General features: G+C 36.8%; 2 protein-coding genes across 2 annotated transcripts; one reads left to right on the top strand and one right to left on the bottom strand.

The window, feature by feature from the left end:
* Positions 1 to 6102: 6102 nt before the first annotated feature.
* Positions 6103 to 8582, top strand: LOC114280991 (uncharacterized). The gene is made up of 6 exons (XM_082881751.1): positions 6103 to 6580; positions 6712 to 6802; positions 6908 to 7003; positions 7742 to 7963; positions 8070 to 8195; positions 8281 to 8582. The coding sequence occupies exons 1-6, from the start codon at positions 6114 to 6116 to the stop codon at positions 8332 to 8334; spliced, it is 1056 nt and encodes a 351-aa protein (XP_082737877.1). The 5' UTR covers positions 6103 to 6113; the 3' UTR covers positions 8335 to 8582.
* A 568-nt stretch (positions 8583 to 9150) lies between these two features.
* Positions 9151 to 13497, bottom strand: LOC145796892 (uncharacterized). The gene is made up of 4 exons (XM_082882460.1): positions 13043 to 13497; positions 11240 to 12308; positions 10348 to 10744; positions 9151 to 9878 (listed from the first exon to the last, which is right to left on the bottom strand). The coding sequence occupies exons 1-4, from the start codon at positions 13049 to 13051 to the stop codon at positions 9236 to 9238; spliced, it is 2118 nt and encodes a 705-aa protein (XP_082738586.1). The 5' UTR covers positions 13052 to 13497; the 3' UTR covers positions 9151 to 9235.
* Between the last annotated feature and the right edge of the window lie 2200 nt (positions 13498 to 15697).

Genomic DNA, 15697 nt, shown 5'->3' with positions numbered 1-15697 from the left:
ATATGAGCATAGAGGCGCGTGTAATACACCTAGTTGTGCAACCTTCCATTGTATTAGAATTACAAAATCAAATTGATTTCCCTTCAAGTAGTTTTTCAAATGCCATTATATGCTGCAAAAGTAACTAACAAGTAGTGCTGTTGGAGTGGAGGTATATAGAAGTTTCTAATGTTAGGAATGCCTAGGGAGTGTGAATATATTTTACATATTGTATTAAGGCTTTGTTTGGGATGTTTGATTTTGACTAAAATAGCTAATAAAGACCTTCCCAATTTTTTTTTTTTTAAAGATAGCCAATAAAATAAAATGTCACATCCTACATATTAATCAATCACTTTTTCTCTCACAACTATCTATTTATATTTTCTTTTTAAAAAATCACAAATTTTTTTTTTTATCTCATAAAATAACCAAAAAGCCACTAAAATAGCCCAAGGCCCCAAACGAATATATATTTACTAACAATTTTTTTTCTTTTTTGCTTGTTTGTAATATATAAATAAATATTAGAGATTGATGTCAAACACAACTTATCTTTGTTAAAGTATAATAAATATTGTGTAATTAGAAAGAAGTATAATAAATTTGAATTGTATTCTTTAGTTCCTTTAAGATTGAGATTTGTATTTTGAGAAGTTGTATCTCAATTGGGAACGAACTTTGTTTCTTGACAAGAGCTAATTTCTTACAAAATTTCTTATTTAGGAGCACAAAAAATAAAAATAAAAATAAATAAATAGAGCATCTTACAACATACTAATATCAAACTCAGTATATACCTGGTGGCTTTGTTTCCTATCTGAATTTGATGCAGAGGGTTTTGAGAGAGAGAGAGAGAGTTTTGAGGACGTTTCAAATAACTGAGGTGTTCATGGGTTGAGTCGGCTCGGGTTCACCCTCAACCTGTCAACCGAACCGAACTTGTCAGGTGGACGTATGAATCACCCGCTGTCAACAGTCATGATGTTCGAAATTGACCAAACTAAACCATTCGATTTGGCGATCGGATCGGACGGTTGATACATACACAACAGTCTTTATCTTTTTTTCTTTGTCAACATCCAAACAAGACTCAAAATAAAATATATATACAACTCAAATACAAAAACAGTGATCCCGTTTAAACAAAAACTCTCAGGCACTAGATCAAAGGAAGGAATTGTGAAGAAAAAAATTGATAATAGAGTACAATACTCACGCATCATCGCACAGTGTCACTATCATCGCCACTTGACACCACTGGTACGCACTGATTCTTCATAAAGCAAGTAAGCGAGATACAACTAAAAGTGATTGATCATCCTCATCAATTTTTAACAATCACCAGCTCCCACTTCGTTATAAGGTTTTTGAGAGATCTGAAGAGCTTCGGTAGAACTTAATTGTCACTGTGTAAGAGAAAGAAGAAAAAGATGAGAGAGACAGTGAGAATGTGTACGTGTGAGAAAGAAAGAGAGACAAAACAGTGGGAGAATGGGTTTAGAGAGGGAGACGAAAGAGTTAGAGAGAATAGTCAAATGTATTGAATAGAATAAACTAAGGTCTGTTTGTTTGGCTCCTAAGGAGGGGATCGGGATTGACCGGGAGATGAGACTCATTATGTGGGGTGTTTGTTTTGAGAGATAAGGAGGAGACTCCTAATCTTTTGATATTAGGATAGGCCTTGGAAAGGGAATTGGAATGGAGGAGGTGGAGATGGTATTAAAAAAAGGGCCATTTTTTGATAAGTCCTATTTATAACTGTTTTGTTCCATAAAACCCAAACTGTTTCTGAATATTCCATTAGGTCCATTAATTGCTAAAGGACGAAATAACCCTCTCCGCCTCTCCCGCGTGAAACCGATTCTGCAAAAACCCATTCCTATTCGAAATATTCAGTCCACAAAATTTCCAAAACAAAAACTCAATCGACGAAACGATACTGATATTGCCTCCAGTAACCCTAGATTCCTCTTCGTCTCACCACTGCGAAGCTTCACATCGGAAGGAGGGTGCTTCGTCGTTCGAAGATTGTTGTCGCCCCATTGAGTTTATTTTATCCACTGAGTGTGATCCATACCCACCAACCATGACGAACAAAAGTAAGGAATACCATTCCACCTTCTGCTTCTCAATCATAATGTCATCATTGATGTATACATACACCCTCTGGTTTTCGGATTTGAATTTGTAAACATAGATGTTTTCGGAATTAATTTTGTAAAAATATATGTAAACATTCACATTGGCCTCTAACTGTTGTAGTTTTCGGGATTTGTTTTTGGACACATGGATGATGTGAACATTCACATTACTATTGATTGCTGGGTAAATTTAGAGTAGTACACACTGATGTGAATGTTCACATCATGTGAATGTTCACATTAATGTCAGAACCCCCAAACTTCACTCAACACTGTGATGGAGGATGATGAAAACATTGACATTGTGACATCAATGCCCAAGTTGTTTGTGTTATTGGGTGTAGTTTGGCCCTGTTGGTTCCCCCCTTTGATTTTTAGAAAATTATAACATAATGTGATCACCCATGTAAGCATTCACATTGGCCAGTAAATGTTGTCGTGTTCGAAATTTATTTCTCAAACATGGCTGATGTGAACATTCACATTACTATTGATTGCTGGGTAATTTTAGAGTAGTACACACTGATGTGAATGTTCACATCATGTGAAAACACTGTGATGGAGGATGATGAAAACATTGACATTGTGACATCAATGCCCAAGTTGTTTGTGTTATTGGGTGTAGTTTGGCCCTGTTAGTTCCCACTTTGATTTTTAGAAAATTATAACATAATGTGATCACCCATGTAAGCATTCACATTGGCCAGTAAATGTTGTCGTGTTCGAAATTTATTTCTCAAACATGGATGATGTGAACATTCACATTACTATTGATTGCTGGGTAATTTTAGAGTAGTACACACTGATGTGAATGTTCACATCATGTGAATGTTCACATTAATGTCAGAACCCCCAAACTTCACTCAACACTGTGATGGAGTGTGATTTAAACATTGACATTGTGACATCAATGCCCAAGCTGTTTGTGTTATTGGGTGTAGTTTGGCGCTGTTGGTTCCCCCCTTTGATTGTTAGAAAATTATAACATAATGTGATCACCCATATAAGCATTCACATTGGCCAGTAAATGTTGTCGTGTTCGAAATTTATTTCTCAAACATGGATGATGTGAACATTCAAATTACTATTGATTGCTGGGTAAATTTAGAGTAGTACACACTGATGTGAATGTTCACATCATGTGAATGTTCACATTAATGTCAGAACCCCCAAACTTCACTCAACACTGTGATGGAGGATGATGTAAACATTCACATTGTGACATCAATGCCCAAGTTGTTTGTGTTATTGGGTGTAGTTTTGCACTGTTGGTTCCCCCCTTTGATTTTTAGCAAATTATAACATAATGTGATCACCCATGTAAGCATTCACATTGCCCAGTAACTGTTGTCGTTTTCCGAATTTATTTTTCAAACATGGCTGATGTGAACATTCACATTAGTATTGATTGCTGGGTAATTTTAGAGTAGCACACACTGATGTGAATGTTCACATCATGTGAATGTTCACATTAATGTCAGAACCCCCAAACTTCACTCAACACTGTGATGGAGCATGATGTAAACATTCACATTGTGACATCAATGCCCAAGTTGTTTGTGTTATTGGGTGTAGTTTTGCACTGTTGGTTCCCCCCTTTGATTTTTAGCAAATTATAACATAATGTGATCACCCATGTAAGCATTCACATTGCCCAGTAACTGTTGTCGTTTTCCGAATTTATTTTTCAAACATGGATGATGTGAACATTCACATTAGTATTGATTACTGGGTAAACTTACAGTAATAAACACTGATGTGAACATTCACATCACTGTATAATGATGTCAATGTTCCAATTACTGTCAATGCTGGTTGTTGAATGTTGTTTGCTGCTTCGAGTTCCATCCTCTGTGTTTCAACCAATTACATGTGCTCATTTGAACACACAGGTCTTCCCCATAAAGTTCATGGCAAGCGAAAGCGAGGGGAATCCCGTTTCAAAACCAAGCCTGATCAAACAGCTGTTCCGGAAGAAGTGAACATGAAAAAAGTGAACTACCGGTCAAATCTAACTGGACTGGTCAAACTGTTAAAGGATACCAAATTTACAAGTGGCCAATTGAAGTGCCTTAGAAAAACACCATTCTGGCCATTATTTGATAGGTTGATCAGTAACGGAATCGACCTCAACCACTGCATGAAATATGATGATGTGATTGTACGTATAGTACAAACATTCAAGCAATCTAGTGGAAGGTTTTACATTGGGGATAAGAACATCCAGATTTTTAGAAGCGACGTATCACTGATTTTTGGGGTGGACTGCGGCACCAAGTCGATGGACCTCTCTTATGGTGCAAAACCAACATCCGGCATCATACACCGAATGTACAAGGATGTTAGCCGGTTAAGTGCTGCCAAAATACGAAAAATTCTGAGGGAAGCATTGAAGGGCACAAAAAAACATGACGATGAGGAGGTCGCAAGATTAGTTTGCATGTATGCATGCGTCAAGCTATTCTTTTCTACATCCGGAGAAACAATTGGATGGGTTTTCTACTCATACATGGACCCATTACACAAGATGATCGAGTATGATTGGGCTGAGAGCATCCGGGCAACCTTGATGGGTTCATTGGGCCAAAACTGTGGAAAACCAGGACGAGTCACCGGATGTGTGATGTTGTTAATGGTAAATCAAATCTCATACAACTTATTCTATGTTTAATATGAACATATACGGGCTCTGAACACTCTCATGTGAATGTTCACATTTCTCAGCTTTGGTGTGGAAGTTGACAACATTGATGAAAACATTCGCATAACTGTTTCAGTAATGTACAAAACACACATTAGTAGATGCTGGTGTAAACATTCACATTAACAGATGTGAACATTCACACCAGTTGTACCACTCACATTACCAGATGTGAATATTCACATCAGTAACATCACTCACCATTAGCAAAATGTGAGCATTCACATAGTAATAACACTGACTTGAACAGATGTGAACATTCACATCAGTATCATCACCCACCATTAGCAAATGTGAACATTCACATCAGTAATAGCACTGACACTAACAGTTGTGAACATTCAGGTCAGTAATATCACTCACATTAACAGTTGTGAACACTCACATCAGTAGTATCACTCAACATATGTGAACATTCACATCAGTAACATTACTCCACATTAGCAGATGTGAACATTCACATCATCGGATGTGAACATTCACATCAGTTTTAAGTGATGTAAACATTCACATTACTGGCCTAGTGGTGCACTGTGAACATTCACATTACTGCACCAGTGGTGTAAACATTCACATCAATGTTAATTTCATATGAACATTCAAATTACTGATATTTGTTATTTGTTTCAGTATTGGCTGTGTGAGCATACAACAATCTTACAACCCCACAACCCCAATGCCATTCCACGATGCGTAAAATGGGACCTCACAGCCTTACATAGCAACATGAAGTCCATAACTCTGGCTAAGTTAGGTTTAAATGAGGTAGAAGTACAACCAAATATATTGTGCTTATTCAAATAGTGCGACGAGGAACTATCTAACTAACATACTGTCTGGAAATGCAGGTATATGGCGGCGAGCTAATGGCATCACCAACTGAAGCGAAGATTTATCGTCACACAAAATTGAATGTGGAGTCAAGTGCAGTAGCAAAAAAAGATGAAAGCAATGAGGATCAAAGCAAAGACAGTCAACGCAGTGATGACAGGGATGCATTTTCTGTTGATGCAGTGGACCTGAATGATGTTGGACATTATATCAACCCCAGCTGTAGCACCCCCAATGCTGAGAAGGGAATCATCATAGCACAACCAACTGAGCCCGACATTGTGGAAGTACTCATGAAAGAAAACCAAAAAGCTTGGGCTCTTGTACGGCAATGGGAAGCGAAATACAAACAGTTGGAAGAATCGTGGAAGTTGAGGGCAAGGGTGATTGCTGCCCTTGAAGCCAAACTATTTGACCAATCGGGCTCATCCAACGTGGACATGCACATGAAGACTTGCATGGAGTGGAAAGATACAGAAATTCAGCGGCTGACAAAGTTGGTCATCAACTTGGAATGCGAAAAAACAATACTTGAAGACCTTTTTGACGATCAGTCCGTACACATCATCACTCAAGTTGAAGCACAAAAGGCTCATGACAGCCTTAACAACAATCCCACTGCAGCATTGGAACACGTTATCAGCCCCCCATCAAGGGTAAAGCGCATAAAGCAGAAGGTAAGGACAGAACACAGGTTGGACGAGTTTGAATACCCCAACCTGCCTGGTCAGAAGAAAGGGAAAGAGGGAGCCCAACAGAAATCACATGCAGTCCAAATTGCACAAGATTTAGACAAGCAACCACCAAAAAAGCAGCCAACAAAGTCCAAGAAGTTATCCTTGAACAACAAACTCAAGGTCTGGGCTAACATGAACAAACTCAACAAGCAAAAAGTCCAAAATTTGCACAAGAACGGCGGTGATGAGTAAGTGATCTTACATATCCCCAACTGCTTTTTTTTCCATCATGTTCAGTTCACATACATACTTAATAAATTAGACCATTTCATAAATGTGCAATGTTGACATTAAAATTTTCTGTAATCACAATGCACAGGTTGCTAGTGTGGCGAGGGGACTCAAAGACTAAACATGTGTATTTTGATGACATCATACACCTCATCAAGGAAGAATCAATAACCAACAACGTATGGCAACTGTAAATGTGTACAAAACACACACACACACACACACACATACACATAGAGTGAAGACACTGTAAATAATGTACTGCCACCCCTCCGGTTCTGCAGGTGATAGATGCTTATGGTGAAATTCTACTTGAACTACAAGGGCTAGTCAACCCAAGTTTGGAAGATTCATCATTCATCTTTACAAGCACATGTTTGGTAACCACTAGACTTTAATTTTGATTATGTCTCCATACATGTGGATGTTATTCTCAGCATTACATGCTTACATTGTTAATTTAAGTAATAGGCAGATGTGAATGTTAACAAAAACATAAAATGACCTTTGAGAAGATTCACATTGACAGATGTGAACATTCACATCATTCGCATTGAATATTATATGCTTATTATGTTGATTAACTTAAATGATACACACATGTGAACATTCACATCAGTAATATAACTCATAGTAACAGATGTGAACATTCACATCACCAGTATTACTCACATTAACAGATGTGAACATTCACATCAGCAGTATTTACTCACATTAACAGATGTGAACATTCACATCAGTAACATCACCCACCATTAGCAAATGGGAACATTCACATCAGTAATAGCACTGACATTAACAGATATGAACATTCACATCAGTAGCATTACTCACACTAACAGATGTGAACATTCACATCAGTAGCATTACTCACACTAACAGATGTGAACATTCACATCAGTAACATCACCCACTATTACCAAATGGGAACATTCACACCAGTAATATCACTGACATTAACAGATGTGAACATTCACATCAGTAGCATTACTCACACTAACAGATGTGAACATTCACATCAGTAGCATCACCCACTATTAGCAGATGAACATTCAAATCATTAACACCAAACATCGATATAAATACTTAGTACATCATTGTATGCCCTTTGTGTGCAGAAAATCATTGAACAGTACCCCCCCCCCCACAAGAGGAATAAACTAATTGATGTACACATCAAGGAGTATCAAGGCCAGAGATTCTTAATCTTCCCATTACACGACAACTTTCACTGGACAATTGTTGTGTACGACGTGAAAGAGAATGTATGGAGGCATTATAACTCACTGCGCCCAAGAGAAGGCATACATGACCCACATATTGACAAAGCACAAATACTGGTAAGTGGCTGTCAAAAACAATACTTGTCGTGATGTGTAATATTTGAACTTGGACGTATGCCCTATGTTGGTTGGTTCCTAATATGAAATTTCATTGTTGGCAAAGGGACTACATCACAGCTTTGGTGCACAACATTGGACCGTCATCACCATTATGGACCAATTTATCAAGCCAAAATACTTCGAAAACAATCATATCAGTGGACATCTGTCCCCAGCAAGCATCAAATTCGTAAGCCTAAAATCGATTTCTACACATGTTCCACAACCTTTACCCACCTTAATTTCAAAATCTAACAAGAAGTTTGCATTTTCAGGGTGGATTGTGGGCCTGCAGTTTGTTACATCATGAGGGCGCATGTATATCGTGAAGACATTGTTGCCAGCCTAGATCGCTTTGAATGGTGTCAAATAAGAGACTCATTAGTACACCTTTTTCTGAACCACAGAAAGACAGTGCAATGTGAAAACCTATAGGTGGGGGGTGTCCACCTATCACTGTTACCCAAATCTGTTATCCACAGTTAAGACAATTTAGTTTCACTAGCTTAATTGTAAATGAAGTCTATATCACTGCTTGTACAGATACTTTTCAGTCAATATATGTATATGCATTTTCAGGCCTATTTTGCGTTGGTCGTGTACATTGAGATTGTATTTTCTTTTTTTCTGTTTGGATACACATGACATGATGTCAATGTTCACATCACAGAATGATCGTACACTTTCTTCTATTTTAAACCATACTACATGGATGTGAATATTGCTTAAAGTGTTCATGTAACACAATATGACAGGTGTGATTATGATATTTCTTAACACAAGTCAATATTCACATCTAACAATTTGATGATGTGAATATTCACATCATAACTTCTGATTATGCGAATGGCAACAATTATGTCATGAATATTCACATCTTATGAGTTGATGATGCGAATGGTTACATTGATGTAAACATTGCTTTTAATAGTAACAACAATGTGAACATTCCCACCACAGAAATGTTTCAAAGTTGAACAATGTGAACATTCACATAATGTGAATGTTAACAGCATGCATTCATCCAAAACACACCCAACATAAATGTCAGATTGGTACCTTAAAAAAGTAAAAATAAAACACAAATCAAACACTAATGCATTATTATGTTTGCCAACACAACGTAATCTTATTGCAACCCAATGTTTCCCAACACAACACAATCTTATTTCAAAAATGAATATAAGAATCCAATGTAAAATACAATGTTGAAATGAAAAAAGGTACATCTTATATCGGCTCCGTGCATGATTTTCGATTATGGCTCCCCAACTTATCACATCTCCCGCACCTTATTTGCTTCAGTTTCTCACCCCTTGATGGGATCCTATTCTTCTTCGGCCTTCCGGGTGGTCTTTTCACGGTAGGCGGGTATATAGTAAAGTCCGTGGGATCAAAAGGCGGCTTCTCCACCGATGGTATAGGGAATATGGCTCCCGAATAGGCTGCACGATATGTCTCTACATGAAAGTAATGTTCTACACAATCATTGAGATTGTAGCGGCTCTTTTGAATGGCAATAACAGCATGGTCACACGGGAATCCGTTGATTTGCCATTTGAAGCATGAACATGTACGCCTCGCAACATCAACTGTAACCGATGGTATCGAATGAACTTCAAACACATCCTCGTTGGCTTTGCTAACTTGCCAAGACTTGCTGTCATTGAACGAATCCATAAGCCTTGTTTCGAATGTCGGACAAATAATCTCATTCCATTTGTTTGCTTGGTCACGCCGTGCAGACATTTGCCGCATCAACTGAGTACGAATTTTGTCCACCATTTGAGTGATAGGAAGATTACGTGCTTCTTTAATCCAGTTATTAAATGACTCCGCCGCATTGGATGTCATCTCCCCATAACGCATGCCCCTGCACAGTATATCACAAACATTGTACAATACGGAATTTAACAGGCCTGACCATTAATGTTGACAGATGTGAACGTTCACAGTACTGCCATTAGTATACACTGATGTGAACATTCACATCAGGGTATAATAATGTGAATGTTCACATCTGCTACCAGGTTTTAATAATGTGAATGTTCACATTACATGGTTATTACGTTGTCAACTTAAATGATAGACAGATGTGAATGTTAACAACAATAATAAAATATGACACGTGCCAACATTCAAATCTGTAATACATTGCATGACTATTTGACAAATTAGCAGATGTGAACATGACATCAGTTATCATTAGCAGATGTGAACATTCACATCATTTACATTGAAAATGAAACACAATTCGAAGATTGTCACCATTATAAACTGAAAATTCACATCACTACCATTCTAAACTTCAAAAATTGAACACCTTAGGAAACTGTTATTACCTGAAGTATGAATTTGCCCAGTGCTCAGGTGCTAAGTCCTTGAAAAAATTATGAGCTCGTTGTTTACCCTCCTCTTTTAATTTTGCAAGCTTTTCATGGAACCCTACCACAGTTGGCTCGTAGGCACAGTCACCCAAACTCCTTACTAGGTGATCCCTGAATCCATTATCAATTCCTTTCATCCGGTCTCTTAAATTGCTCTTCAAGTGTTGTAAGCAATAACCGTGATGAGCCGATGGGAACACCTTTGGCATAGCTTCTAACAGACCAAGATTACGATCCGAAATAAAAGTAATATAACGCTTCCTATCAACAACCTTCCCAAGTTCATGCAAGAACCACGACCAATTAGCCGTGGTCTCCGAATCAACAATTGCAAATGCAACAGGAAACAGACCTACAACACAACACCAATACACAACTGTTCACAATATTCCAAAGTGAATAGAAAAATAGTATAAACGAAACAGGTCATGTGAATGTTCATATGTACATTGCCCTCTTTACTATTTCTATTTTCGGATTCAGGTTCGTAAACATCAACGATGTGAACATTCACATTAACGACCATTAATAATTCATTGTTGCTTGTTGAGTCACTGAAAATGTTAACATTCACAGTACTGTTCATTAATAGATCAACTAACATTAGTATACACTGATGTCAACATTCACATAAGAGTGTAATAAGTCTGATGTGAACATTCACATCAGTCTGATGTTAACATTTCTGTCAGTAGCAGACAAAGATGTGAACATTCACATCAGTGCATACTAATGTCACTGATGTGAATGTTCACATTACTTATAATTTAGCAATCACTCTTTCGTCCAGACTACGCTGCTCAGAGCGAATATTGACATGAATAGACAGGTAAAAAAAACTTCTAACCATTGTTCCCGTCTTTCGCCGTTGCCGCAAGTAGCTGACCTTTGTACTTTCCTTTGAGGAATGTTCCATCCAGGAATAATAAAGGCCGACAAGCATTGAACCCAGAAATACACGCAGCGAATGACACAAAGAAGCGACAAAACTGTTGACTACTCGCATCATAGTCAATATTGACATAACTCCCCGGATTGTACCGCATCACAGCATCCGAATACCACCGCAACTGGTCAAACGATAACGAGTGATCTCCATGGATACCAGCCTTTGCTTTCTCCACACCCAACCATACGACATGGTAACTCACATCTAGCCCATAATCCCTCTTCAAAATAGTCACCACTTCACACGGCCGAGTCAACGGCTTGTCCCTCACAATTTCAGATATGGTACTCGACACCAAATCCGAACTAACTCGCGGATTCTTCGATATTCGAACATCCGTACCACAAGTATGCACATCACTAAACCTCTTGATGTAGAAAAAATCATTTGCTCGTTGTGCTCTACAATGTATAGCCCACAAGCACCCCCTCTCCTCCCGCATCGCACACACAGCCGTAACTCTTGTTGTCTCGTTCTTCACGTATGTGAACTTAAACCCACATTGGATCGCATACTTACATAAAACGTCACGAAATTCTTGTGCACCTCCAACAAACCGTTGTCCTACATGCGTAATACCATTTGCCCAAGGGGCTGACAACAACACCTTCTCCTTATGGTGGCAAAATCTCCGTAGTGCATCAATTTCATCCTCAACCCCCACACGCAGCAATCCCAAACTACTTGACTGACCAATATCACCCTTCAACTCAACCACAACTTCTACATGTTGTACCCCCATTGATTTAGCAAGCAGTACCATGTTCTGAAATTCTTCCTCATTGTCCAAATGACACTTATTAATCCCAGGTAGTTTACAGAACAATGAAATAGAACCAGCAGACAACTCATCCCATTTCTCACACAAACACTCCACCAAACGAGAATAACACATTGCGCGGGCAACATTTATTACAGTTGTACTACAACCATATGTACACACCAATAGCATAAAGGTATCCATCTCCTGTAAAAACACAAAAACACAACAATGAACAGTAATGAAAATCGATATGAAAATTCACATTGCGCAAAAAATAGATGACTACGTGTACATTTCAACTGCTAAATCCATAATTCACAATATGAAGATGACAACATTCACATTACTATTAACAAGATGTCAACATTAAGCAAACATCAAAGTCCAATGACAACAACAACAATCTTCACATAATATAATGATGTGAACATTCACATCAGTGTATGATGATGTAAACATTCACATCAGTGTATAATGATGTGAACATTCACATCAGTTTATGAGGATGTAAACTTTCACATTGATATTAACAAGATGTTAACATTAAGCAAGCATCAAAGTAAAATGAGAACATTAACAATCTTCACATAATTATTAACAATCTTCACAGAGCCTCATTAAGCAAACATCAATTTAAAATGAGAACATCCACATTCTTCACATATTCCCCATTCACAAAATGTGCAGATTGACATTGATATATATACTGATAATCAAATCATCCACACCGAGCCTCATTACGCATGCATCGAAGTCAAATGAGAACTACACAATCTTCACATAATACGAATGAACTCCCCTCCACATAACCACGTAAAATGCATATAATTAAAAAAACAGAGCATTCAATCCATATAAATCCAAAAACAGAGCATCTGATCCATTATACGAACGAAACCATAAACTGAACATGTATTCATAACCAAATTGATACTAACCTTGATCATCCAATCCTACAATCGTACAGAAAGTTGGAAAAAACTGATTTGAACTAGTTATAATCCGGCAAATGTAACAACCGAACACACTCCTCTTCGTCGTCTTCACACGCAAACCACAGAACCAGACTCCAACAGCAAGGACGAAACCCTGGCACAACCAAACCTTGCAACGAGCATGCAAAACATAAACGTATCTCTCGGAATTGGATTGATGATGAAAAGCGTAAAATAGAAACTGCCAAACTGCATGAACGAAGAAACAGGCACCTTTTACGTATTAACACTGTACATATATATATATAGGGGCAAAATAGTCCAACAAATTATATTAAATTAGAAAAATGGACCTTATGGAATATCCAGAAAAATTTATGGGACTAATTAGGTTATAATATTTTTTAGTGGACCTAATGGGTTATAACAACTCTAGAATGGATTTATCAATAAAAATCTCTTAAAAAAATAATCCCAATGACTAGAAATTTTTTATTTTTTTATTTATGTTTTTATTTTTTACATGTTGGGCATTTTTTTTGAACAGTAATATTTAATTTTTTGTATTTTTTGTTAAGTAAAAATTATTGTTTTATTTTTTTTGGAATTTTTTTTTAAATTTTTCACATGTTGGGCATTTTTTTTTGAACATTAATGTTTAATGTTTTTGTATTTTTTATTTGTTTTATTATTTTATATAAAAAATTTAATAATTTTTACACTAACAAACATAATTTTATTTAATCCTCTCACTATCAAACCCAATCCTCTCCATTCTACCTCTAAAGACAAACAGGACCTAAAGATATTCTGGGATTTTCTAAAAAATTATTCTAGGCTGTGCATGGGTCGGTCGGCTTCAGTTTAGTGTTTGAACTACCACTCGAACCCAACCTTTCGGTTGAACACTTTTTCCATCCGATGTCGACCGCCAATGTGTCGGAAGTCAACCGCACACTGATTCGGTTTTGTCTGGTGATTTAGACGGTTTGCAGAGAGCTCAAACAACACATAAATTTTACCATTCACTTAATCAAATCTAAGAAACTAATTCAGAGTTTTCAATACAAACAATGAAATCACACAGAATGAAGAAAATAACTCATATGGAGAGAGAAGGATCTAAAATAGAGGAGATATGACAAAATAAATAAAACAAAATAAAAAAGGAGCTCACCGTCACAATCAATCTGCTTGCGCCATTACCACCACGAGTCCGCCATTGCTACTGCCATTTTGATCACCACCATCGCCTTCACCACTGCGAGAAAGTTGTGGGAAAAGCCACCATCACCATCCTTTTGTAAAGAACTATACAGAGACACAGAGAGAGACAGAGAGAGAGTTGAAAGGGTTTTGAGTTCTCTATGTCTTTAAAGTTGCTAGGATATTTTTTTTATTTTCCCAAGTTGGCTGCCATGTAGAGAGAGTGAGTCTAAAAGGGGTTTGAGTTCCCTAGGCGGTCTTTATAGGTCTCTAGTTAGTCTTTCCATTTCTTCAGATTCCCTTGGAAAGGACAAATTATTGGTTAATTTGGGTATACAATGTGATTAGATTTCAGACCAATAATATATATAGATTTTTATATTTTTTAATAACTTAAGGATGTTTTAGAAAGATAATTAAAAATTATTTTTTGACTTTTTTAGATTTTTTTGTGAGAGAGAAAAATGAGTTAAAAGTTAAAAAGTGACTTTTAATTTCCTTTCCAAAATAGCCCTTAATATAAAATTATAAATTTAATACTTTTTATTAATCCCAATACATGTAAACTATCACATCTGTTATCTTTTCTTTTTTTTTATCAATCATAATACATATTTTTTTTTATCAGTCATAATACATATGGAGCGTGTTGTCACGGCCTTGGTTGTTTCCAAACTATCTATGCGGCACTTAGACAATCTCAAGTCTTACTTGATGATGCTAAGTCAGCCTAACTCACAAACTTGTAAGAAAGAGAAGTTAGAAAAGCACAAGAGGGTTTGAGAGAATGCCTTATATTCACTTGTGAGAAAGCTTTTACAATTCTTGGATGGATTGGAGCGAATGAACTCCTCTCCCATTTATAGGCTCCCTAGGAGCTTTCTAGAATTCTCAAGAAAATATCATGTAGAAGCTTACCATGGAAGCCTTCTTTACAAGCTTCAAGAATATTCTAAAACATCTTCTAAAACTATCTATACAAATATCTAATTATATATACAAGTGTATAAGTTCTTGAATTCCCTAAGTCGTTCTAGAATTTCTCATCTTCATATGTGCTTAGAGTTTGGTAGAGAGTTCTAAATTCTTCTGTCAACCTCACTTTATGGCGTGTTCCCTTCTAGATATTTTGAAGAATTTTGTAAGGATGTGACAACGTGCTATCCTGAAACAACCAAAACTTCTCCTTGAAAAGATGCAAGAGACATTGAGAAAGGATAGAGAGTTAACAGATATATACACAAAGTATAAAATATCAGTCAAATCTAAACACGTGGAGAGTAAATATTTAACTTCTCCTTGGAAAGATGCAAGAGACATTCAGAAAAGAGATAGTGAAAAAAGACATGTATATAAAATGTACTCCTTTCCTCTTAAAATAATGGTCTTTTTTAGATAATTTAATTTTTTTAGTAGTATAATTATTACATTTTAAAAAATTAATTTTTTAAA

Source organism: Camellia sinensis, chromosome 8 (assembly GCF_055761805.1).
Source record: "Camellia sinensis isolate YWXY chromosome 8, ASM5576180v1, whole genome shotgun sequence".
Taxonomy (NCBI): Eukaryota; Viridiplantae; Streptophyta; class Magnoliopsida; order Ericales; family Theaceae; genus Camellia; species Camellia sinensis.
The sequence above is the reverse complement of the archived record's forward strand: the minus strand, read 5'-3'. Positions and strand labels throughout refer to the sequence as shown.

What these genes read in the sequence shown, in the direction of transcription:
- LOC145796892 (XM_082882460.1), bottom strand. An exon ending in GGCGAAAGACGGGAACAATG is followed by an intron (nt 10,745 to 11,239) that starts GTTAGAAGTTTT and finishes GTTGTGTTGTAG; the next exon opens with GTCTGTTTCCTGTTGCATTT. An exon ending in TGGGCAAATTCATACTTCAG is followed by an intron (nt 9,879 to 10,347) that starts GTAATAACAGTT and finishes TATACTGTGCAG; the next exon opens with GGGCATGCGTTATGGGGAGA.
- LOC114280991 (XM_082881751.1), top strand. Translation starts at nt 6,114, where the DNA reads ATGGAGTGGAAAGATACAGAAATTCAGCGGCTGACAAAGTTGGTCATC. An exon ending in TCTTTACAAGCACATGTTTG is followed by an intron (nt 7,004 to 7,741) that starts GTAACCACTAGA and finishes CTTTGTGTGCAG; the next exon opens with AAAATCATTGAACAGTACCC. An exon ending in TTGACAAAGCACAAATACTG is followed by an intron (nt 7,964 to 8,069) that starts GTAAGTGGCTGT and finishes TTGTTGGCAAAG; the next exon opens with GGACTACATCACAGCTTTGG.